The 27,500-nt window shown below is 44.0% G+C and overlaps 1 protein-coding gene across 1 annotated transcript in view; it reads right to left on the bottom strand.

Moving 5' to 3' along the window:
- Nucleotides 1-27,500, bottom strand: part of LOC137435727 (intermembrane lipid transfer protein VPS13C) — a 124,935-nt gene that overhangs the window by 78,781 nt on the left and 18,654 nt on the right. Inside the window, exons 4-7 of the mRNA XM_078785117.1 lie at nt 13,935-14,119; nt 13,510-13,682; nt 10,575-10,825; nt 8,747-8,985 (exon numbers count right to left, since the gene is read on the bottom strand). Coding sequence (XP_078641243.1) covers nt 8,747-8,985; nt 10,575-10,825; nt 13,510-13,682; nt 13,935-14,119 — 848 coding nt within the window. The remainder of the gene's footprint in view (nt 1-8,746; nt 8,986-10,574; nt 10,826-13,509; nt 13,683-13,934; nt 14,120-27,500) is intronic.

Below are 27,500 nucleotides of genomic sequence, written 5' to 3'. Positions count from 1 at the left end.
AGTCCCATGCAAATGTAACTCTCAAGTGACCATGAGCTGCCTAATTGTGCAAATAAATGACCATAAAACAATTATCTTCTTCCTGTTGCATGAGTAAGTCACTGATTTACGTCGAGTCTATTTGCGTCGTGCGGATAGAAAGTCGTTAATACATTACAGGAGTGTCGTCGATTTAAGTCACGCCAGTCCGATATAACGTCGTTCAAAAATTTTCAGTACACTACAGTGTAATTCTGTTCATCCCATACCCAGGGTGCGTCTTTGTGAACCCACCGTTTAGAGGCCATTTTTCCCTGCAAAGCGGGGGTTGGCCTTTTTCGGGGACCGTGGTTGTTGTTGTTTTTTTGGTCCCCTTTTTGAAGCAATGTTTTACGGCCGGATGCCCTTCCTGCCGCCAACCCTGTTTGTCGCCTTTTTACGACACACGGGGAATTACCAGTGAACTGGTACTCAATTTGCCGACCTCGGAAGGATGACAGGCTGAGTCAACCCCCCTGGCGTTAATTCAGCGATCGATCGGGATTCGAACCCAGGATCCTTGGATCCTAAGCTGGCACCCTCGACGCTAGCCCAACACCAGGGCTCAAAGCAAGCAATTTATACATTACATATATACATAATTACATATATACATAAGCGGGGGTTGTTGTTTGTTGTTTGCATTTATATAAGCAAGCTTGTATATAAATGATATAAATAGCTTGTATATAAATGATATATATAGCTTGTATATAAATTACATAAATAGCTTGTATACAAATTATATAAGCAGCTTGCATATAAATAATGTATAAATTGCTTGCTTATAAATGATATAAATAGCTTGTATATAAATGTATATAAATTATGTAAATACAGTAAATGCTTTGGCGTCCTTTGTTCTCCCTCCCGTTTACTTTTTAATTACGTACATAAAATCACGAAGTCTCTGAGTGATTTAAGTTGTCATGATCACAAACGGCTTTAGTTATTAATTGTCCGTTAAAGTAAAGGTCAGATTGGCTTTGGGATGATTAACATCCACATGGAGAGCACCCCGCATCAGGTGCCATGACCGCTCAAACCACCATTTGTGTGCCAGGTACCGGCATGGCGCTTAGCAGGTAGCGCCTGCCTTCCCCTTCTGTAGACCCTTCACTCTCAACCGTACCATTAAATTGTCTATTTATGTACATACATGACTTCAATCGTGATCTGTATTGATTTGTTTATTTTTGTCTCTAATATGTACATAGGTAATTTCCCTGGCGACCAAATTAACCAAAAAATTTCCCTGGCGATGCATTCCCCCATTACAACAATTTTGTGTATGGGGAAAATCGTATCCGAATAACATTATTGTATAACAACGTCGCCGTTTTTAAGAAAGCATCCACGACGTAAATCGGTGACTTTCTTTATACACATTGTTAAAAATAAATAATGACAGATGTTTTATTTCACAATCTCGCGAGATTTCTAGAACTCCTCGGACAAAGACCTTTGACATTGGTTTTATGGTCCCTGGTTGAGTCGTTTAAGAGAAAATAGTCGTAAACAGAACGATGGCTCGATCACTCCCAAAAATAAAAAAAATAACCCGGGCTTGAAGCAGAAATATGGCCATTGCTTATGTGCCGATATAATACATAGTGGTTATATCGCTCGGATAGATTCCAATTGCACTGGCGGATAAACTTGAAGCCCAACGACTGAAGCATGAGGCCTATACTTACTGTGACCTTTCCAAGGCCTGAAATGGCCAAAGGCTCCAAGCTTTCAATATTTGATGATCCTTTTAACAGTCACTTTAGTTGTTTTACGTTGAAGAGAAAACTTGTCGGGCGGGCATGGTGATTGTGAATATGACAGCTTCGAAGAGGTTTTTGGCTTCGCATAGCACCAACATGGCGGCCATACTATTTTTCAGTGGACAATTGTGGGTGGAGTCAGGTCAGATAACAACCAATGGGTGGAAGAGAGCATTATACACAAAGGGACAAACAAGCATACAGTTGGACCCCGCTATTCACGGTTCCTCTATTCGCGGAATCTGCGTATTCGCGGTTCCTCTATTCGCGGAATCTGCGTATTCACGGAATCTGCGCATTCACATTTGATAAAGTGCGACATGTTTCTCTATTCGCGGAAAAATGTCCCAATAATTTGCAGGTTTTTTTCTTTCTGCGGCTGTGTTGCGTGAAATAGCCCCCCCGCCCCCGCCATTCGCAGCCATGTTCCGTGAATTCGCGGTTTTTTCCTCCCTATTCACAGCCATGTTCCGCAATTCACGTTTTTTCAAGGGCACAAACAAAAATTGAATGAGCCGCTAGCTTGACACCTTTATAAAACCCATCTTTTGCCAGCCATGCAAAAAATAGCTGGACATACGCCAAAAAACCATCTCCTATGAGCCGCAAGCATGACCTGCTGTGTGACATGCGTTTTCATGGCTTTTGCGGCCACAAATTTTAGCTGGACTATAGGTAATCGAGGGCTTCGTGGGATAGCTCACCAGATTTGTAAACAAGTCAACTCCGTGAATTATAGAATGCAAATGCTTCATTAAATCAATTACAGTTTGCCATTTACGGTAAAGCATCATCAGAGATGTTACACAATGACAACACTTCGGGGGATGTTCCACCAGCTACGAAAACATGTCAACCCCGTGAATTATAGAATGCAAATGCTTCATTAAATGTATTACGTATTGAAATTAGCAGATGGGCTCAATACCCACAATGTTCTCAATCCTTCATATACAGACTGTCCTCGATCTCGATCATTGTTTTCGTCCTGTTGCTTTGAACTGTCATTTTGACTTGCTCAACTCATCATTCAATAATGGCTCCCAAGCGCAAGAGCAGTGCCGGAGATGCGTCGACTACCAAGAGGCAGAAGAAAGTCATGAGCCTTAGCCAGAAAGTGGAGCTGCTCAACCGGCTTTCGAGAGGATAGAGTGCGGCCTCTGCGAGCAGGCATTATGGCGTCAACTAATCCACCGTTCGCTACATACGGAAGAACGAGAAGGCGATTCATAACAGTATTTCAGTGAGCGCTGTATCCAGTATTAAGGTGGTCACCCATGTCCGGGATGTCCACAAAGAAAGGACGAGAAGGCTCTCAGCATATGGATCGAGGACAACGTGCAGAAAGGTATGCCTTTGAGTGGACCTCTCATTCACAAAAAGGCCAAACAAATATACGATCATCTGTCTGGCACAGTGGCACAGGTGGTGCTAGCACGAGTGATGCGCCGAGCGATGATGGTAGAAGCATTGTGACTTCATTCACTGCAAGCAGGGGATGGTTCCATCGTTTCAAGGAGCGGTACTGTCTCAAAAATGTGAAGCTCTCAGGGGAGCGTGCCTCCACGGACCACGAGGCAGCAAAAGCGTTCCCTGCTCAACTTGTGAGGCTGATCAAAGAGAAGGGATACCACCCAGAGCAGGTGTTCAATGCTGACGAGAATGGCCTCTTCTGGAAAAATATGCCCAAGAGAACTTTCATCTCGAAGCGCGAGGAGACAGCATCAGGATTCAAGGCTGCCAAGGACTGGGTAACTCTTCTCCTCTGTGCAAACTCAAAAGAGGACCTCATGCTGAAACCCATGATGTTGTACCATTCCTTGAACCCGCATGCTCTCAAGGGCAAGAACAAGCAAACTCTGCCCGTGTTTTGGAGGGCCAACAGGAAAGCCTGGTTGACTGCAGCAATCTTCCTGGGCTGGTTCCATAATTGCTTCGTCCCTCAGGTGGAGAGGTGCATGGTGGACAAAAACCTTGCGTTCAAGGTTCTCTTGCTCCTGGACAACGCTCCTGGCCACCTGCGAACCTGGACGTTGCTCACCCGAATGTCGAGGTGATCTTACTGCTGCCCAACACCACCTCCCTCATCCAGCAACTCAACAAAGGTGTGATTCAACGTTTAAAACATATTACACCCCCGTTGCACCTTTCGCCACATTTTGGATGCAATGGAGTCCAACCCAGGGCTCACCATCAGGCAGTGTTGGTAGGATTTAAACATTGCCCACTGCATCGGCGCCATCAAGGAGTCGCTGGATGAGGTGAGAGCCTCCACCATCAATGCGTGCTGGCACAACCTGTGGCCACAGGCAGTCAGAAACTTTACTGGCTTTTCTGATAACACTGACGAGAGGCATGTGATTATCGGATTGGCATGGCAGTTGGGAGGGGAAGGATTTGATGACATTGAGTTGACATTGAGCCTGAGGAGTTGGAGGATTGCATTGCTTCACATAGCGACAACCTCACCAAGGAGGAGTTGGAGGCCATTATATCGGTTTCTGAGGAGGAGGAGGCGGGCAGTGATGAGGAAGAGGTGCCAATGTCTAACCTCATAGTCCAGTTCCTGGGTGAGTTGCTGCATGGGCCATCCTCAGAGTTCAAGGAATTCATGTGATTTTAATTCATCACCATCACCATCATCATTTGAAAGTTGCATGTGCTTATAAAATAAAAATTTTAAACTGTACATTACCGTGTTGTGTTTTTTTTTTTTACTTTCATGGTATGTAATGGTTAAGCACTTTAAAAAACTGGAAGCGCATTCCTTCAATAAATTTGAAATGGTATCTGGTGTTGTTTTTTTTTGTTTTTTTGAGCATTTTTTGTGAAACTAATCATGTGCATTTGCGGTCAAAAATATTTTAAACTTTAAAAATTTTACTCTATAAATCAGGAACTGCCGGGAACCTAGAACGTATCCCCCTTTTCCTCATTGAAACAATGCCGCGGCATACATTCGCGGGATTTCCCTCGACCTTCGCGGGATTTCCATCGACCTTTGCGGGATTTCCATCGACCTTCGCGGGATTTCCATCGACCTTCGCGGGATTTCCATCGACCTTCGCGGGATTTCCATCGACCTTCGCGGGATTTCCCTCGACCTTCGCGGGATTTCCCTCGACCTTCGCGGGACTTCCATCGACCTTCGCGGGACTTCCATCGACCTTCGCGGGACTTCCATCGACCTTCGCGGGATTTCCATCGACCTTCGCGGGATTTCCATCGACCTTCGCGGGATTTCCATCGACCTTCGCGGGATTTCCATCGACCTTCGCGGGATTTCCATCGACCTTCGCGGGATTTCCATCGACCTTCGCGGGATTTCCATCGACCTTCGCGGGATTTCCATCGACCTTCGCGGGATTTCCATCGACCTTCGCGGGATTTCCATCGACCTTCGCGGGATTTCCATCGACCTTCGCGGGATTTCCATCGACCTTCGCGGGATTTCCATCGACCTTCGCGGGATTTCCATCGACCTTCGCGGGATTTCCATCGACCTTCGCGGGATTTCCATCGACCTTCGTGGGATTTCCATCGACCTTCGCGGGATTTCCATCGACCTTCGCGGGATTTCCATCGACCTTCGCGGGATTTCCATCGACCTTCGCGGGATTTCCATCGACCTTCGCGGGATTTCCATCGACCTTCGCGGGATTTCCATCGACCTTCGCGGGATTTCCATCGACCTTCGCGGGATTTCCATCGACCTTCGCAGGATTTCCATCGACCTTCGCGGGATTTCCATCGACCTTCGCGGGATTTCCATCGACCTTCGCGGGATTTCCATCGACCTTCGCGGGATTTCCATCGACCTTCGCGGGATTTCCATCGACCTTCGCGGGATTTCCATCGACCTTCGCGGGATTTCCATCGACCTTCGCGGGATTTCCATCGACCTTCGCGGGATTTCCATCGACCTTCGCGGGATTTCCATCGACCTTCGCGGGATTTCCATCGACCTTCGCGGGATTTCCATCGACCTTCGTGGGATTTCCATCGACCTTCGCGGGATTTCCATCGACCTTCGTGGGATTTCCATCGACCTTCGTGGGTTTTGTCTTGCCATTTCCGGGACTTTCATCGACAATCTCAGGATTTGTATCACCATTCGCGGATTTTGCCTCGCTGTTCGTGGTTTGGTCCTCTCCATTTGCGGATTTTCGCAACTCTGAAACCTATCCCCCCCTTTTCCATTGAAACAATGCCCTGCTATTCACGGATTTTCCAGGAAAGTATCCCCAGCGAATAGCGGGGTCCGACTGTATTACAAATATATAGAACCACCTTTAGAGGCCATTTTTCACCACAGAGCAGGGGTTGGCCTTTTTCGGGCACCTTGGCCCCCTTTTTTTTTGGAAGCAACGTTCTATGGCTGGATGCTCTTCCTGCCGCCAACCCTGTTAGTCACCTCTTGAAACACACAGGGAATTACCAGTGAACTGGTACTCAATTTGCCGAACTCGGAAGGACGACAGGCTGAGTCAACGCCCCTGGTGTTAATTCAGCGATCGACCGGGATTCAAACCCAGGTTCCTAAGCCAGCGCCCTAACCGCTAAGCCAACACCAGGCTTGTATTACAAATAGATACAGTGTGTGTGTGTATATATATATCTATATATATATCTATATCTATATCTATATCTATATCTATATAGATATATATATATCTATATATATATCTATATATATATCTATATATATACCTATATATATACCTATATATATATCTATATATATATCTATATATATATATCTATATATATATATCTATATATATATATCTATATATATATATCTATATATATATATCTATATATATATCTATATATATATCTATATATATATCTATATATATATCTATATATATATCTATATATATATCTATATATATATCTATATATATATCTATATATATATCTATATATATATCTATATATATATCTATATATATATCTATATATATATATCTATATATATATCTATATATATATCTATATATATCTATATATATCTATATATATCTATATATATCTATATATATCTATATATATCTATATATATCTATATATATCTATATATATATATATATATATATATATATATATATATATATATTTATTTATATATATATATACAGTGGTACCTCGGCTTACGAGTTTAATCCGTTCCGTGACGGAGCTCGTAAGCCAAATCGCTCGTAAGTCAAAGCAAATTTTCCCATTCAAATGCATTGAAATGCTATTAATCCGTTCCAGCCTCAAAAAAAAAACACCAATTTTTTTTGTTAGGTGCTTTTAAATAACAAAAATGTACTTTATAAATAACAAATAATGTATAAACAAGCACGACCTCGTATATACTGTACATAATACAAGAGAATGTAAAGAAATAAACTGGTTTTATTAAGCAGAGGAGAAGAGCATGCCAGGTGAGGTGTGCGTGTTGTCGACTTGGCGAGGCAGTACGATCGTACTCCTTCTACGATATGTACGATTTTGAAGCAGAAGGAGTCCATAAAGGCTATAACGCCAGCCAAGGGCGTTACGATTATTTCAAAGCTCCGGACCTCTATCCATGAAGATATGGAGAAGTTGTTGTTTGTGTGGTTGAAGGAGAAGCAGCTCGCAGGAGATACCGTGACCGAGAGCATCATGTGTTTGAAAAGATTGAAACTCGGATATCGAGCACGGACCACGAGGTGTTTTTTCTTTTTTCTTAATCTCGGTTTCAGTGAACTTTTGCTCTGTGCTCACGTGTACTGTACCTGTACCTGTAATGGTACGTCAGAGGATGGCACCTGTTGTCATCATATTAAGTGCAAGATGTTCTGCATCGTAAGTTGGTACACCGTGGTCTTTCGGCGGTGTTTAAGCCGGCCGTCTTGGCTTCTGTCACCATTGGCATTGAGTCTTTCGATGTAGGTAGGTCGTTGTGTGCCGGTGCCTTGGCCGAATTCCTTCATTGCTGCATTGTTAGCTCACCTGGTTTTTTATACCACATCTTTGGTTATCGGACCAGCGAATGACGTCATCTCCTCCAAAGTATGGCTTATTCTCACTTGTCTTGGACGATCTTCTACTTCTAGCCTTCCACCGTGCATTTGGTGTCCACTGTACTTACTGTACAGTGCCTGGTAAAATTGATGTAATGGGTTTTTGACCGTCAACGCCATGAACCGTCATGAACCGTCATGAACCGTCAACCGCCATGAACCGCCATGAACCGTCAACGCCATGAACCGCTAACACTCAAAAGCCCATTTATCGCGCCTTATAAAGCAAAACGCAAACCGAAAGCCATGCCTCTCAAGCGAGGCGTGCTTCCGTGGTCACGTGATCCACAGGTGTAGCTCATTATACCAGCACGCGTGACACGCTTTGGCGGTCACGTGACCAGCCACTCTGGAGGCGGGGATCCCCGCCGATGACGTCACCGGCTGGAGCAAGGAGATTCCTCGCTCATGTATTTCGACGATTGCGTGTTTTATATCCAAGCAGAGATGCTTTCACGGCAAGATAACCGCGTGACCGGAACCGGAAGCCACAACCGGAAAATTCAAAAAAATAAATTTTTTGAGCTCGTACATCGGATCTCGGCTCGTATCCCAAAGCAATAAACCGCCCGAGCGACGGCTCGTATCCCGAAAAACTCGTACGTTGGGGCACTCGTAAGCCGAGGTACCACTGTATATATATATATATATATATATATATATATATATCTATATATATATGTATATATATATATATATATATAATTGTTAATTTCGAGAAAAATTAATGTTTTGCACTCAAAATATATCAATCATGTATTTACATGCATAAAAACTGTTAACACGGGGTCACATATGACCACATTCCAGACCCAAGCATGACAAAGCATATTTCCATCAACCAAAAATTAAGAGAACAATGTTTTAACAAATTAATGCAACAAAAATCGAGCTCACAGTGGCTGTATTGTCCTCACGACATTCCTCGAGAAAAGCCATTGCAGTCAGTCGAAGGCCACGGATCACAAGAAAAGAACTAAATTCTTCTGGCATGCTGCGCAGGGTGCCGTGGCACTCCATGGTGGCCACAATAGCTGGGGCATCTGCTCTTGACATATCGGCCACAAAAACGAGCTCTGGGCTTTTCACATGCACAATCACTGTGATGGACTGAGTTCCAGGTGAGCTTTTGGTTCCTGCAAAATATAACTGCCAGTGGGTCATGGAAACAAAGGCATTCGATTACAGAATAATAATAATACTTGACTGAAGGGAGCAGGATTTTGGAATTTGTTTCGGGTGCTGACTGGAACTCGACTCTCCTCTTCGGGAATGACACCATGGGATAATTGGGATATTTAACGTTGCCAAACCTGTGCTGGCATTCTAACCAAGGTTACATATCTAACTAAACACGGGCATATACCTCTTGTCTAGGATATAATTCCATAAAGAGTAATGCAAAGATTCCATAAAGAGTAAAGAGCATTATTCAAGGTTGTGTAATGTAGAACAAAAGTCTTTTCATTTTTTAACAGCTAATAGAAGAGCTTAAACACATATCGTAAGTAGGACAGTGAAGCCATCGTTGGTGTACTTTTACAGGGATTACAAATGCATTATGAGAAAAAGGATATCAACATAGTATTATGTTGACATATTATGAGAAGAAACATATTCCTTCTCATAACTGAGATCGGGGGCTTCGCGCAACGGGTTATATTGCCAACCCCCTTAGCCCGCTCGAATGTTCTAACCACGCCTTTTGACGCAGTGCTAAGCCACTCCCTTCGAGCCCTGATTGGCGGCTCGCTCTTACCGTCGGCTTCTCCTCCGCCTTCCTTCGGTCTTGCCTCGACTTGTCAGGCCTGCCTCATGTTAATTTGGGCCAAAAACCACAGTATCGAGGCGGCATAAGCAATGAAAGGACCTAACTCTCATTATTCTACTCAACGCAAAACTAACACAGGAAAAGGACTATGCTTACATTTACTAAGACATAACTGAACTATCGCGAGGCTACGTGTTGTAGTGTGACTAAACTATGAGGGGGAAATTAACCTTTATTTTACAAACTCAAAACCGCAACAATATATATATATACTGTGTGTGTGTGTGTGTGTGTGTGTGTGTGTGTGTGTGTGTGTGTGTGTATATATATATATATATATATATATATATATATATATATATATATATATATATATATATATATATATATATATATATATATATATATATATATATACATGTATATATATATATATATATATATATATATATATATATATATATATATATAATTATATATACAGTATATATATATGCATGTATGTTGCCAAACCTGCTTTCCTCAGTTTATAAAATAATCGGTTAATAAGACCAGATAGCCCTGGTCCCAAGGTGGTTTATTAAATGGCGACCACTGTATATGAGATTTAAACCTGCGATCACAGCATCGTGAGCCAAGTGCTCAGATGGGAATGAGAATCGGGAAACCCATTTTTGTTGGTGCTCTTATGCAAGTTAAGCGGTAAACATGAACATGCAACCTGAAAATGAAAGCCGTTATAAAGCTGTTGCATGTATTGCCAGAATGTGTGCAAAAAATGGAAATTTCATTTATTTACTTGGAACATTGAACATATAACAATTTCCATATTGAGCATTTGTTGACTATCTTTTGTACAATGGGAACCAAACAACAAAGATAAAATAATTTTTTGCTGAAATGAAAAGCATTTGACCCAATGGCAATTTGTTCAGGTATACGTGAACAATTAACCTTCAGCTTTCAGATTTTTCTGCACAATGTGGTGCTGTTTTTCTGGTTCAAATTCCTTCAGGCTCTCGTCAGATGAAACATCAGCAGCAGGGTCATCAAGGAAAAAGTGCGAAACAGAAATTAGAAAGTCCAGGCTGACGCAGACATAGATGCGCTGAAACGTAGATTCCAAAATATCTCCGTCACTTTCACGAGTCCAGCAAATATCCGCAGCAACTCCATTCTCCTGGGTAGACTCTAATGTCACCACTCTGAAGAAAAAGAAAAGAAAAGGAAAGAAAACACCCAAACTGAAGGACTCCTTTATGCCAATAACGGAAACAGTAGAATGAATCTTGATATTAAAAAGAATAGAAGCACAAATTAAATTGATAATTACATAAATTAAAAAAAACAAGTCTTCCCTTTTACTCATTTAATTTGTCTTCCAGTCGTTTCAATCATCTCTTTCCTAAAATGGTTCAAGATGGCAGCCCAAGACCACCTCATGTTGTATTCTATCCCCATACATGATTACTCTTTAACCCCACCAACTACCACCATTCTCAGACCGTGTTCATCTGTTCGTCTATGTCCACTCGCACCCCATTTCTCCACTGTCCATCTGATAACCCACTATTTTTGTAGTCTTGCTTTACCATGAGCATTAATTTTGTATAGAAACAAGAATGACCGCACCATGGTCACAACTTGCAACACAAATGTTTTTTTTTTGTTTTTTTTCAGCTCGGTCTGGTTTCACACCCCCGAAGATATTACGTAACACTTGAAGACAGCCCCTCCACATCCAATAAACACTCGACCCAAACAAAGCCAATGTAAATCTTACGCAACAATCCCAGGCAGTGTATAATCAGCAGAGTGCTTCTCTCCCCCTCTCCCCAAACTCACCTTCGTGGTCTCCTTCCCCACTGATAGCACATGGCACAATGCATTATTAAACTGGAAAAATACAAACTCCACGCGACACAAATCAACAATCTTCTGGAAAATCCAAGCGCTTTGATTCTTGTTGGGGGTCGATTATTGAAAGCATAATAAAAACGACGTCAAGGAAATTGGGGAAAATTGTAGCGTGTGGTACTGTATTGCATTTATACACCACTTGAAACGTAGCTCTTCAACGTTACAATTTTTGGAAATGGGAGAGGAAAGCGATTTTACTCCTAAAATTTCAACAGTATATCGATTGTTAGCATTTGGAAGTCAGTTTAAGAGTGGCGAGGAAAAAATACAGTACTCTCAGAGAAATCGTGGGGCTGAAAGTGAAGTTTCCAATTTTTCATAACCAAACCATGAAGACGCTCAGTATTAGTTATATACCTTCAACAGCAAGGATGAAGGGGTTGAGTGGACAGAGGAGGTGAAAAAATATATATTTTGTGTTGCAGGTTATGACCACAGTGCGGTCATTCTTTAAGGTTTAAGAAGGTTCAATTTCAACATGTAGATATCGAAGAAAATTATTTTCCCCATGTTAAATCCACTTCCTTCTGTGTTATCATCAATGTCGATTTCATACCTCTGATGTTTATCATAAACATCACGATCTTGGATACCTTGAAATTAAGAAATGAAATGAGGGTTTGCTGTTCTAATACAAGATGATTCTTCTTTCAACTCGTTTATTTCATTGCCTTCTTTTGTCAAACATAATTTTACTCCCATATAGAATTTAAGAATATTAAATTCCCTCAGGCTCTTGTTAAAGTTTCAACGGCTTTCACAATTGCTTCAGCTACCGATTTTGATTCTGGCTCTTTAAACCTAAAAAATCGTATTTTTATATGATCTTTAAATGCCCCACAGTTTTTTCAATTAAAAAAACCCCAGCTGCATCTTCTGAATGTCATTGATTGAAGATGTCTATTATAACTACGGATCACTAATCGTCCCTTATTTACCAACCGATTGCTCTGAAACCAGATACAGCCCTTCTACTCGATAGACCACAGGATCACTCTGTCTTTGATTTTTCAATTTTGAGGTTTCGATTTTGGATCATGCGGGCTCCCAGGGGGATTAACCCCTAAAACTTTGGATCCCTATTCGTCCCTTATTTACCAACCGATTGCTCTGAAACCAGATACAGCCCTTCTACTCGATAGACCAAAGGATCACTCTCTCTTAGATTTTTCAATTTTGAGGTTTCGATTTTGGATGATGCGGGCTCCCAGGGGGGTTACCCCTAAAACTTTGGATCCCTATTCGTCCCTTATTTACCAACCGATTGCTCTGAAACCAGATACAGCCCTTCTACTCGATGGTCCACAGGATTGCCCGGTCTTAGATTTTTAGATTTCGTATCAGGGTGCCTCCCATGAGATCAGGAGGGCTTATTTTTCTATTGCTTACTTGACGTGCATTAAATATATTTAAACCTCTTAATCTGTGTGCTTTATTTATGCTCGTCTTGGTTATTTCTTCGATTGGACTTTTTTGATATTGTCCACAATCATTATATTTCCCATTTAAATAAGAAGGTTATGATTCTTTCCTGTTTGCTTTGCTTGGCTCTATACCAGAGTTTTGAAGTCATTTATATTGGACTAATTGCACTTAAAATGATTTTTTAACAGATAAGCTGTCTGAAATAATGTATATCATTTTAAATATAAAATTGTATAGCACAGGGGAGGTTTATTTATAGGTGGGGGTGTGCAGGGAAGGGGTCTCTGTTCAAGCTCCATTAACGCTATTGGGGTACAAAGAGGTAAGAGCAAGAGTGGGGGAGGGAGGAGGGAAGGAAGGGGTGGAGGGTAGGAGGAGGGTAGAAGGGGGTTGGGGGGTTAGTAACTTGATGAATGGGATATTTGTATCGAGGGGGGAGGAGTAAAAAAAAATTGTATACATAGTCGAGGCTCATGGTGGAGCTATGTCCTAGAACCAAAATTTATCCCCAGCTGACTTCAAAACGTGCAAGCTATGCTCATACCGTGATGAAATTCGAGTAATTTCAGGTCTTTGATCTTCAAGGGTGAAGGACTTTAGTGTAACGCAGGCCTGAATCTTGTCATTGGTGTCCATCTTAATGCTAGCACTCATTCCGGAGAGATACACCTCCCCAAGACGGTACTCTTCATCACGTGATCTCTCTGCTTCTGCAACCTGAAAAACAGGCCAGATGTGGACTAAAATAGGATACCTATAATCAACACAGAAATTTGTGAAAGGATGGTATTATGCCCAATTAGTTCAGATTTTTTTTACATTAACCAAAAAACACCACAAATCACCGATGAAGAAGAATAATAAAAGAAAATAAACACACATACCCTTCCAAGACAAGAGTTCCTGAATGAACACTTAAAAGCAAAATACTAGCATCTCGAGAATCCAATAAATTATGTTAACACTAGCCTGGAGAAGTGCCAGCTGTAGGCTTGGAAGTTCGCACTCCAGCATGAAATTAACATGTTGTGAAGAAGATGATGCCAAAGATGGTTCAGCTGAGGAAGGAAAAGCAACTTTCTTCTGCAACTGTTCAGTTTTATCCCTGCTTGTGGAGCCGCCTGCTTCTTGTTTCCTAGACTCTCCCACATTGCCTTTAGAGAAAGCCGTAAATCATCCTGGCTTAAAAAGATCTGGAAAAAAAAGTCAGAGAAAGTGAAATTGGAAGAAATCAAGATTTAGTACCACATTCCTCAAACAATCAATGATGTGGATGCCTGTAGGTGCCTTCAATGCAATTAACCCATTGACCCAACAGTGCAACATTAGTAGTAGCATTTATGAACACGTTCTTATTTTGGTATGCACGAATTAAATGAATGAGGCAAGGCTACTTGAATGGAAAGTCATGTAGTGGAGCCGGCCAGAGGAAGGCAGAGATTGAAATTTCATCAGGAAATGGTCAGAGAAAAGTATTGTTGCAGGGATTAGATAGGGCTTAACCCTCATCCCAACAATTGGGATAATTTCAGACCCCAGACATACATTTTGATGTGTTATTTCTCCATTAGTTACACTATGTGTTTCAAATTTTATTAATTCGTTTACATATATATATATATATTTATATATTTATATATTTATATATATATACACAATGGTGAGCACCAGCCACGAATTATGACCCTTTGGGTCGGAGGTGACGCTTTGGTCTAGGACTTCGGTCCACAGGAGATCGGGACAGCGCTCGTCACGCTGTTATGTTCGTTGATTATTATCCCCGCCGATCGCACCGCACCCCCTGGTTTTGGTTTGCACTGGTGGGAACGATGGTCTGTGTGGCAGACAGGCTGTTGGTTCCTTGCGGGTTATGCGGTATTTACCGTGTGAGACATAATTCGTGGCTGGTGCTCACCATTAAAGCTAGGAGGTGCCTTGATCATCTTAATAGACGATTTTGGTCCTCATTGGTTACATTTTTTGCAGTATGCCGTCCTGGCGAGGGTCAATAAGCCCGAAATCTGGATTGGCGGCTCTGCTTGATGTTTAGCCAATGGGGACCAATGAATAAATCTCTGTCTGTTGACAGAGTGGCCGGGCTGAGGCCTCCAGAAGACCCTTTGGGTCGGAGGTGACGCTTTGGTCTAGGACTTCGGTCCACAGGAGATCGGGACAGCGCTCGTCACGCTGTTTATGTTCGTTGATTATATATATATATATATATATATGAGGTTTTACTGTTACGGACCGCGGATAAGATGTTGTTTTGCCGAGCGGATGGCACCGCGGCCCTAACAGTTACCCCGACTAACGCGATTCCCGAACGTTGGCCGAATCGCGCCACAGATATTCAATGGGAAAAGACTAAAGCGAAGGATGTGAAGAAGAAGAAAGACAAAGGGTAAGGAATACAAATATAATTTATTTACTATTTACAAGACCAAAAAAACCAAGGAGAAGGAAAGATAATAAAATAATATACAGAAGAACTCAGAGACACAGTGCAACGCTAGCTTACCTACAGTCTTAATTAAACCCAGGACAGAACAAACAAAAGACAGACTCATGCAGGGAATGATGACAGGAATGGCAGGAGGTGGATGGCTTGAGGGGGGGGGGGGGAAGGTCCAGCTGGAACCGCAGCACGGTCGGGTCGGGGATGAGCAGCCGCCGCCCTCTCTCGATCGGCTCATTTAGCAGCCGCCGTTCCTTCGCGGCCTCGCTCGAAACTGCCGTCAAGGCCCCGAAGCTGCTGGGGCTGAAGCTGCGGTGGCTGAAACTGCTGTGGCTGAAGCTGCGGTGGCTGAAACTGCTGTGGCTGAAGCTGCTCTTTCAGGGATCCCTTACTCAACTCTCCTCAACTCAACTCCACTCTCCACTCCCTCTCTTGCTTAGTCCAACCACACACTCGGCTCTTGCGCGCGCGCTTTTATAGCGCCTCAGGCGATCAAGCCACTAGTGTCCAGGACACGCCATCGGTCAGCTCGCCTTGGCCCTGATTGTCGCACGGCCCTCTGGCTCCGCCTTGATGACGATGGGCGGGCACGCCCTTCTTCCCGAGCTGAGCACATGCTTAATGGCGGCAATTGTAGTTGGCAGTAGAAGTTTTGGGAGTGGGAATGGGGAATGAAAGGGGATCTATCTATTTCACTTGGTGCAATGGAGTATTTCAATTAATGGAAGACACAGCCTTACACTAATACACATTTTTTTTTTTTTTTTTTTTTTTTTTTTTTTTTTTTTTTTTTTTTTTTTTTTGTATACAAGATCGAGGCTCGTGAAAGAGCAAGAAAGAGCAAACATTAATCACACAAAAAGACAAACCGACACACAAAACACAAAAAACAAGGGGAGCGGCAGACAAGATGGGGAGAGAGGGGGGAGGACACAAAAGAGAGGGGGAAGAAGGGGAGGACACAAATACAACATTTGAGAGCAGCGACATCGGGAGGACTTGGGGGGAGATGGGAGAGGATTAAAACATATGAACACTGCAAGGACTCTGGGTGAATTACCGGGGGTAGAAAAGAGGATATAACTGTCACATAATAAGATATAACACATAATAAGGATATAACTGTCAACAAAGATATATCGTGTCCTGCATGTATGTTTTATGGACTAACTACGGGAACGCCCTTTGACCTTTATACAACCACAAACGGAGGGAGGACGGGCGATATTTTACAACAATTTACTGTACAATAAAAAAACACAATAAAAAAACAACATTCTCATATCCACAACAATATATATATATATATATATATGAGGTTTTAAGATCCCACCTTGATGCACAGTGTTACAAAGAAATCATTTATTGGTTCCAAAAAGACTCCAGTTGTTTTGGTTCTTTTGTGTGTGTGTGTATATATATATATATCTTCTACCCCTGTTAATACACCCCAAATAGTGTTCATATTTGTTTATAGCATGTACCCTGCCCCAGCCCTCCGCTTCCACAGATCTCCCGATGTCCCTGTTCTCTACTGTTGTTTCTACTCTCCCCCCAATCTCCCCTCCTGTCTCCCACTCCCTTTGTTATACGTTCTATGTGTTGGCTCTTACACGAGCCTCGACTTAGTATATAATAATAAAATAATAAAAATGAATACGTCACATGATATTTGTATCGAGCAAGTCCCCTGAACTCAATCCACTCAATCACTAATGTCAGCAGGAAGGTCTTCACTCACTTTACCACTCCCCTCCCCCTATTGTCGGGTATTACAGTGTGCACATTATTCTCAGCATTACACCTCAGCAGGATTTCTCTGCAAACGTTACCTGACCATTGTTTTTGTACTAATCACTGCTTTGCATAAAATGAGTGTCCTCAGTGGGGAGTCTTTGCTGGCTTCATTACCACCTTTGTTTTACACTTGTTGTTCCTTTTTTTGGTAATTTCTCTTTCCCAGCATCCTCTCTGGGAGGAGAAATAAATAGGAGGTGGGTTTATTGTGGAGGTGAGTTTATCCTTTTTGCTCTCACGATTGTACCACCTTTACGCTGGTTTTTACCCTGCGCTCGACGCGAAAGGCAGGGTTAAGCATTCGGGTACATACATACGTACGTGCGTGTCTGCATCTATCTATAATTCCATTAATCTCTGTGTGTTTGTATGTGTGTATGTGTGTATGTGTGTATGTTTGTCTGTGACCGCTGTTTCTCGACAACTACCGGTCCGATATACTTTAAACTTGCCAGGTATATTGCTGGGGACCCGAGGATGTGCCTTTTCAAGGTTTCATATTAATCGGACAAGTAGTTACCGAGCTATGGCGATTTCTTTACCAAACACTGCAAGCCGTTCGCTTTGGACCAAACCATTGCATGTAAATAGAGGGGGGGGGGGGGGGGGGTTCTGTGGTCGTTACTGCCACGTGGTTTCAAAGTTTTTTTTTGTTGTTGTTGTTTGCACGCATGTTTTTTTGCACCCACGTACGGGCACGCCCTAGGATGTTTACACACACACACCCCTACACAAATTTTTTTTTTTTTTTTTTTTTGGCAAGGAACGGGCACCCACGTACGGGCACGTCCTAGCTTATATATAGTACGGGCATGCCCTAGTTTCAGTAAAGTAAAGTGTGTGCCATGTCAGCATTTTCAAAATTCATTTTCTCGGCAACCGTTGGTCCGATTGACATGAAATTTTCACCATAGGAGGGACTCCTCCTGTAGAATATTTTAGTGAATATTATAACGTCACAGTTCACGTGGTACGGGCGCCATCTTGGAAAAACCAAAAAAAATGCACCTCTATATCTCAAAAACCACTGTACAGAAATAATTGAGACAGGTCTCATTGCAAAGAACTCTCCATGCAGAATAACATGTGAATGACGACGTCATAGGTGCCGCCATTATGACGTCATAATTCGACAAGTAAAAAACTTTATCCGATCAGAATGAAATTTCTTGAGCATCTTCTCGGTATAAATTGATGAAGAAATAAAATGATAATGACGTTGTAGGTCACGTGGTTCGGCCGCCATATTGTTTTGAGTGAAAAGCCTGAAAAACCACTAAAATCCAATTTTCTCCAAAACGACTGAACAAATTGAGGCCAAACTATGCAGGCAGAATCGCATACCCATGATGGACAAAAACGTCAGCAAGCATGACGTCATGCGTCACATGGTTTCGGAGTTATGACGTCTAAGCATAAACCTTTAAAACCTAGCTCCTCCCTCATTTTTGATCCTATTGAGGGGAAACTTCACAGATGTGTTCAGCATATCATTCTACTAAAATTACCTTTTCGAATTTGCGATAGGTGTTGTGGTTTGGCAGATATAAATAATTAAATGAAAATATTAAAAAATGTATATCTCTTGAACCGCTTCATTTATCGACATGAAACTTTATATTGTAATATAGGTAATGAAGTGTAACAAGTGTGGAAAATTTCAAGATGATTGGATGTACAGTCTGGAAGCTAGAAGTTGTTATTGCGTGAAGAAGAAGAGTCTTCAAGAGTGGGCATGGAATTAATTATCACACTGCACAAGACGAGCAGGCAAAGTACGGAGAGATCTCACGGGGTCATTTTGACCTCAAATAAAATTCTGATTTCAGATTTGTCAATCGCTGAGGTATATTAACACATGACCAAAACAGATTTGGCGAAATTCTGACGATTTTTGACGAAAATATAACATTTGTGTCTGCATTGCAGTAAAGTAAAGTGTGTGCCATGTCAGCATTTTAAAAATTGAAACGTGGCTCATTGTAAATAACTCCATATTGGGAATCGGTGTTAACGATGACGTCATTGGTGCCATAATTATGATGTCATAATTCGACAGGGACAACGCTTAATCTGATCAGTTTGAAATTTATTCAGCATGATCTATGCAACAATTATTTAGAGAATATACATTTATGATGTCATCGCTCATGTGGTCTGGCAGCCATATTGGATCAAAAAAAGAAGAAACGTTCAAAAATAGAAGAGTTGGCTCACACCAAGTTGACTGCGCAGGGTAAGTATTCTATGAATACCATCTAGTATTCTCCTGTGTCTGTGTTATACATCTAGGTGTGGGAGCGCTACATTTATGATATTTAGTAACCGGTGCGTTTCCTTGTTATCGGATTCCGTAAATAAATCCTTTTATTATTTTTCCCTGTACATTTTAAATTCGGGTTTTCGTGTGAGTTATTTTTGCAGGGTGGAGACTGCTCGGCGGATCGCTCAGGTTAAAGCTTCTTCTTCTTCTTCTTCTCTTTCTGCCCCCGCGCATATATCAAGTAAAGTCCGCTATTTGAATTGAACGCCTCCATTAACGCTCACTTTGGCTATTCGTGACTTCCCGGTCTTCACCGAGGGGAATCACAGGACAATATATATATATATACATCTATATATACACATACATATATATATATATATATATATATATATATATATATATATATATATATATATATATATATATATATATATATATATATATTGTAACGGTTTTGAGAAGTGGGTAACGAATTTGAGAAGTGTAACGGTTTTTGAGAAGTGTAACAATTTTGAAGAAAGTGTAACGAATATGAAAAGTATGGTTTTGTTATGTGTAACACCCTCATAATGTAAATAATGGTCGCAGCCGTCCTCCTAGTTAATTCCATGAAACTTACACGCAGGTCACGATATATCTTTTTAAATAGTGTATTTCCTTATTCCATGTAGGCTAAATATGTGTTTCCCACTAGATTGACTTTGCATTGTATCAAACAAAATAAGCGTAGGCCCTTGCAATTTCCCCAAACATCTCCGCTCTCCAAAGTTCCTTTCAAAAGGGTGCGAGTTGTGTTCAATCCCGCAAGCCGCCATTGCCCATGTGCTAATCTCGGAGAAGAAAGGCGTGTCTCCACCTCGTCATAGAGGGGAGGAGTGAGCCAGAGGGTCGCATGGCCAATCAGCACCGCGGTGAGCGAACCGGTAGGCGTGCCCTCGCAGCCGGCGGCTTGATTCCGCCCCGAGTTATAAAAGCGACTGTAAGGGACTGCTTTACCAGATGACCTGGGAGATGAGCGAAGAGGCGGCACCAAGAGGAGCGGTGAGATGCGAAATGCTCCAAGCCAAAGAGGAGAGGTACTCGGCAAGGAAACCAGCTTTGGAGAGACGCGCTGAAAGGAGGGAGACGGCTCCACCAGAAGAAGAGGAGCAGGTGTGCCGAACCAGCGCGTGACGTCTACAGCAGCGGATACGCGACGGAGGGTTTTCCCGCCAAAAACCGCGAGGAATTGAGAGCTGCTGCCTCCGACCCCGCCTCCCTCTCCAGCAATCCACCTCAAGCCCTACCTGCCTGCAATATTCCCCGAGTAAGTGTGAACGTCGTCTGTCCTACTCGTTGTCTTGGGGTTAAGTAAAATGAATAGTGTAAGTTAACGATTCGCTGTGTGACTGCTTCTTCCATCCATTGCTTGTGTGTGTATAATAAATCTGTTCTTCCTCCGTACTCTGTCTTCTTCTCTTTTCATTCTCTTTCGGTCGCTTTAGAGGTTTCCCGATTGAATATCTGCGGTGCGATCTGGTCAACGTCGGGTGGAATCGGGTTCTAATCGGGGAGTAACTGTTCGGACGCGGTAATACCAACCGCTCGGTAAAATAACATCTAAAACCGCGTCTGCAACAATATATATATATATATATATATATATATATATATATATATATATATATATATATATATATACATATATATATATGTATATATAGTTAAAGTTTTGTGAATAAAGAATGACCCCCCCCCCCCCCCCCCTCGTAGGTAGTCGCACCACAACATGTAGCCTCGCTTTAGTTCAGTTATTTCTTATTAAATGTAAGCGTAGTCTCCTTTCCTGTGTTAGTTTGCATTGAGCAGGCCAGTGAGTTAGGTGTTCTTTGAGCTGAAATGCCATGTGCTCGGCCTGGAACAAGTCTGGCAAAGGCGAAGGGAGGAGCTGCAGGGGGGAGTGGCCAGTAAGCTGCGAGCACGCAATCGGAGCCCAAGGGGAGTGGCTCACAATGGCAGCGAGAGGAGGGGCTTGGAACATTCAGGTAGGGCTGGGGAGGGGCCATAAAAGACCCTGCCCCGAGCCCCCGAGAGAGAGGTGAGAGAGTGAGAGAACGAGACAGAGCTTGAGAGTTAGTTTGTGCCCGAGTTCATGGTTTGAGAGCGTGGTGGTTGAGTTGGAGATCAAAGAGACATTATAGCCACGAGTGGATTGAATTGCTTGTTATAGCCCCGCTGTACACGAACTCTCCCCGTGCTCTGCACTCTGCCTGTATTAATCGCGTTCATGAGGATGATCCATTCCGGGCCACAGACGCGCGAGCCCCTTGCCTGCGCTCCCAGCACACGTGCCGTGAACATCGGAGGGCCACGGCCGGCGAGCTGTCTGGGAGCGACCGGCGCCCAGGCGCGTTTGGAGCGTGAACTGTCCTTCCTTCTTTTCCCTGCGTGAGTGAGTGGGCCCTTGTCTGGGAGAAATAAGTTACGACTGTTTAAGCCTGCTCTGTGTCTCTTCGCCCTGTACATTGTAAATCAACCTGTTCTTCCTTCCATTTGATCGTCCCCGTCATTTCACCATTGGCTTAGCATCGCACGAATAAAACCGCTCGAATCGGGTTCAATAGAAGTAACGGCACGAGTCACGTGATACGCAAACCGCTCGGCGTATTCGATTGGCGTGGCTTGTGTGAGGTCCGGTCCCCATCTTCGTGACAGCGTGGGTACCAAAGGTATGTGTGGAGTCGACCCGATACCCTTTCCCACGCTCGCTACGGGAGTGGCGACTCGGCCTCGTGGACACGAAGACCCGAGGGGGGAAAGGGGTTTTACCCCCCCCCCCTCTGTACGTCAAAGGGCTTCGAGAGATCCGCAACAAATTGGTGTCTGGGAGTGGGAAAATTGGACCTAGAGTGCGCTTCACGCACTCGAAATTACGAGCGCACGAAATTTAGCTTTTAAAAATCAAATTTATATTCGTACGATGGCGGGCCAAGACGGTCAAATGCCGGTGGCAATAATGGAGGATGAGGTAGAATTAATGGTCCAGGACCGGCAGGGATAGTTGGTAGAGGAGGAAGTTGAAGTAGGGGCGGCAGCAGAGGAAGAAAATGGCGGCGCGTCGCACGTGGCGGCGGGAGCCGAGCCTGCAGTGCCAATAGATATGGGCCTTCTTATGGCACAAATCAGCGCGTACATAGCAGAGTCGAAATGTGAAATGAACAAAAAGGGGGAGCGATTGGCTAATCGAATGGATGCCCAGGGGGAGAAATCCTCCAGGGAAATGAAAGAAATGAAGGAGGGGTTAGAAAACAAAATGGGTGGTGAAATGGAAATAATGAAGGCAGAGTCGAAAAAGGACATGAAAAAGGCAGGGGGAGGAGATTGGGCGCAGGTTGAGCGGGAAGGTCGCGGTGGTACGCGACGAGGTGGCACGGTGCGGAGAACGCGTGGGGAGCGAGCTAGAGCGGAGGACAGCCAAGTTGGCCGGGGCTATGGGAATCGCGATGCGGGGTGTAGAGGAGCTGACGATCGTCGCATTGGAAAATAAAATTTTGGGGGTGCCGGCGAAGGTCGAGTTGGAAAAGAAAATTTTAGGGGTGCCGACGATCGTCGTGGTAGAAAAAGAAGAAATAATTGGGGCTAAAGAGACAGAAGAGAAAGAGAGTAAATCACGGGAGGAGGTGATGGAATCCGCGCAAAGTTCGTGTTTGCACCGTGATGCCGTGCTTGCTGACAAAATAAAAAGTTTGCAGGTGCTGGCGGAGAAAGAGGGCCCCGCGGTGAGTAGTGCAAATGGCGCAAATGGGTGCTCGGCGAGCTTGGGGAGAAAGGCGAGACCGGGCGTTCGCGTAGGGCCCATTGTGCGGTGTGAGAGGGAGTACGTACCGGATCGCGTGGAACGAGAGAGTGGTACGGAGTCTGAGCAGGAGTGCACACCGGAGTGTGTGGAGGAGTGTGCAACAGAGTGTGCGATGGCCGAGTGTGAAAAAGAGTGTGCACCGGAGTGTGCGATGGCCGAGTGTGAAAAAGAGTGTGCACCGGAGTGTGCGATAGCGGAGTGCGAGAAAGAATGCACACCAGAGTGTGTGTGGGAAGTGTGTACCGGAGCGTGTAAGAGGAGTGCACACCTGAGTGTGTGAAAGAAGAGTGCACAACGGAGTGTGTGAAAGGTGCGTGTGCGCCTGGGTGGTGTGCACCGGAGTGTGTGGTAACAGTGCGTGAGGGGCGCGTGTGCGCCTGGGTGTGCGAGTGTGGAATGGGTCGCGAGATGTGAGGACGCGGCTCATGCATCAACACCGACCGGGGTGGTAGAGCTTAACGGGACGAGTAGCGTACGCAAGTCCCGGTGAGTTGTGTGCTGCAGGGACCGGAGGGGATCAGTGCGGCGTCGGTCTCACAAGGACCGGCGTGCACGATTCGTGCCTCCGGCCACCGCACGGTATGGATGGCGCTGTATGGTGGCAAGGCCGATCGGCCGGGTCCGAGGGGAGGTTTGCAGTTTCGGAGCCACGCACCTTGTCGGGTGCGGTGCTCCGACCGTGGGCCGGCTGGGTCACCGTGCGTGGGACCGCGAGGCCCCGCGCAGGGAAGGAGCCCTGCACCTGGGCCCATCCATTCCTCCCCCCTTGGATCGAAAATGCCGGACGGACATCCATACAGGCGACCATCCACCCGCATGGATCGCTCGGCCCTTCGAGGCTGAGCTGTGACCAAGTACATCCACATGGAGAGGCTCGTAGTTTAGAGGACCGGTGAGAGTAGTGTACCCCACGTGCGGGAATGGTAGTGCCACCATTCCTCACACAGGGGGGGGGGGGGGCCCATGGGCATTAGTTTAGGGGGGTGGCAGTGTTAGGCACATGGAAGGGCCAGCAATGGTTGCCTCCATGGGGCACCGAAGCTAGCCGAGGGAGGGCTAGGATAATGACAGGGATTTAGAAGACAGTAGGGACATGAGATTTAAGTAGTGACACCTGAACTGTAGAGGGGACGAAGAGAGTCTAGGTGGATGTTAATAAAGGGTGTGCATCGTGTAAAGGGACGACGGGGAAGCATGAGTTTTAGGGGAAATTAGGTAGATAGATGATGCTGTGTGTTTGAGGAATTGTGTTGAGAATAAACTGAGTTGTGTAGTAGTGTGGATGGAATTGTGTAATGGTGTGTGAAAGTATTGGTGTGGAATAAAAGGTGTGGAATGCATGGTGCAAAGGATTGAATGGGGGGAAGTGGAACCCATTCACGAAAGCCTGGGGCGGTAGTGTAAAGACAGGTAGAGGGCATAGGTAAATTGTATGGATATTGACACCTGTGGTGCGGGTAGTGGAAAGAAGTGCTTTGTAGGGCGCATGAGACTGTGGAATGGCTGGGCGTGTGGCTTAATTGGTGAGTATGGTTATTGGGCACTCCGCCACTGGTAGTTTGTCGGCCAGGTGAGGCCGCAGGTAGGCTCTGGGAGCCGGTTAGTTGTAGTTGTGAGTGGGGACCGAGGATCCCAAGAGAGGACCCGGGTTGCCCCGATGCCAAGGTGGGCATAGAGGGGGCAAGTGCCAGGGAGGGCCTTCCCCAGTTAGGTAGTCGCAGGAGCAGCAAGCTCGGGAGGCGGCTTCAGTGGCGGAGGTGCGCAGGTAGGTAGACCTGCTGGTAGTGCCACACAAACCCAGCCCCAAAATTGTGTGAGGGCACAGATTGAAATCCGTGGGGTGAGACCCAAATTCGGAGGGCACCACAGTGTGGGCAATGGGAATTCGGGTTCTTAGAACCACATTAGTTTAAAGAGGCCGATTGGCAGGGTATGACCCAGGGTAGCTTAAATGAGTAATGCTATTAGTGTGGTTAGGATATGAGAAATCCCTTCGCACCATCCACAGCCAATCACCAAGGAGGACGAGCTCCACACCGAGGCTCTGTGAGCTGATTGAGGTGTAAGACGCATGACGATGTAAGTAAGACATTGTTGTGTTCCATCCCTTCCTTCCTGGGAGGGAGTTGGGGACGAATTTGGCATAGAGGGGAATATGGGAGACAAGACGTAGAGACGGATTGTAAATACAAGGGGGGCAAGGGTAGTGTAGCCGACGGTGGGGGGTACGGACGGATCGGGACGAGTTTGCTCTGCTCACTCTACCGCGTCCCTCGCACCGCACAGGGCATGGTGGTGCCTGGTCACCTTGTTTTTCATGTGCCACTGTGTCCTTTCCGTTTGCTTGTTGCGATTCGTCTTCCCTCCCCGCCCCAGGACCATTTTGGAGGCCGAACTGTGCAGCATCCGTTCTGCCGGGTCGCACCTGTACAGCCGAACGGTGCAGCACTTTGCTGCCAAGACCACCTTGCTGCCATGTCCTTGCTACACCTGTGCAGCTGACCTGTGCAGCACCTTGCTGCCAGTCATTTTGCTGCACCCCTTGTCACACTTATGGACCATAAGCCTTGTGGCCTCGCACCTCTGCTGTGCAGCATCTTGCCCAGGTACGTTTGGAGCGTGAACTGTCCTTCCTTCTTTTCCCTGCGTGAGTGAGTGGGCCCTGGTCTGGGCAACAAGTTAAGACTGTTTAAGCCTGCTCTGTGTCTCTTCGCCCTGTACATTGTAAATAAACCTGTTCTTCCTTCCATTTGATTGTCCCCGTCATTTCACCATTGGCTTAGCATCGCACGAATAAAACCGCTCCAATTGGGTTCAATAGAAGTAACGGCACGAGTCACGTGATACGCAAACCGCTCGGCGTATTCGATTAGCAGCGTGGCTTGTGCGAGGTCTGGTCCCAGTTATTGTGGCAGCGTGGGTACCAAAGGTACATGTGGAGTCGACCCGATACCCTTTCCCACGCTCGCTACAGGAGTGGCGACTCGGCCTTGTGGACACGAAGACCCGACAGGGAAAAGGGGTTTAACCCCCCCCCCTCTGTACGTCAACGGGCTTCGAGAGACCCGCAACAATATATATATATATATATATATATATATATATATATATATATATATATATATATATATATATATATATATATATATATATATATATATATATATATATATATATATATATATATATATATATATATACATATATATCTCTATATATATATATATATATATATATATATATATATATATATATATATATATATACACAAAGAATTAAGTTAAGCACCCCTACACAACGAATTAAGGTAAGCACCCCCTAATATATATTCTTTGTGTATATGTATACATTGGCATATATTCTAAGGTATGTGAGATCAAATAATGATTGGTATGACATTAGCAATTATCCATTGATGAAATTGAGTGATCAAAGTGAAAAAAAGTGATTGGTTGAGTCAGTGATCCGATCACGTGGGTCCTACACACGTTATTGACGCAAAGATCGCTAGAGGTCTTCTCAGAACAATGACTGTACGTTAGAAAACATAAACGTCATCCACACTGTCCGTGATGGACCTATAGCTCCATACTTAAATTGAGGTGAAAATATGCCTAAAATTCCCAAAAAATTTCACCTTAAATTATTCAGAATAAAATATTGAAAACGGCATGATTGTTATGTTTTTATGTGACCATAATATCACTTCTCCAGAAAATATAGCAATATCATGGGTATATTACACTGTTTTGACGACAACAAACATGTAATGTGCGAGGTTGTAAAAAAACGGGGGGGGGGGGGTGCTTAACTTAATTCTTTGTGTGTATATATATATATATATATATATATATATATATATATATATATATATATATATATATATATATATATATATATATATATATATATATATATATATATATATATATATATATATATATATATATAAAGGAGGAGTGTCTGTCTGTGTGTGTTTGTCTGGATGTCCGCTTAAAACTCAAGAACTACACATCGGAGAAAAGTTTTGGACACAGATTCGGAATCAGCATAAAATCCCGGTGGTTTTAGGCTACGTTTTATTTTAATATCAATGGTTTAAAAAAACCGCGCCAGCTGCAATTCCATGGTGTAGTTTGTGGCGGCGCTAGACGTTCGGGGTGTATTGCAATGGTTTGT

Source organism: Myxine glutinosa, chromosome 9, assembly GCF_964187855.1.
Source record: "Myxine glutinosa chromosome 9, kmMyxGlut1.1, whole genome shotgun sequence".
Lineage (NCBI taxonomy): Eukaryota > Metazoa > Chordata > Myxini > Myxiniformes > Myxinidae > Myxine > Myxine glutinosa.
Note: the sequence above shows the minus strand (reverse complement) of the source record. Positions and strands in the feature narration are given on the sequence as shown.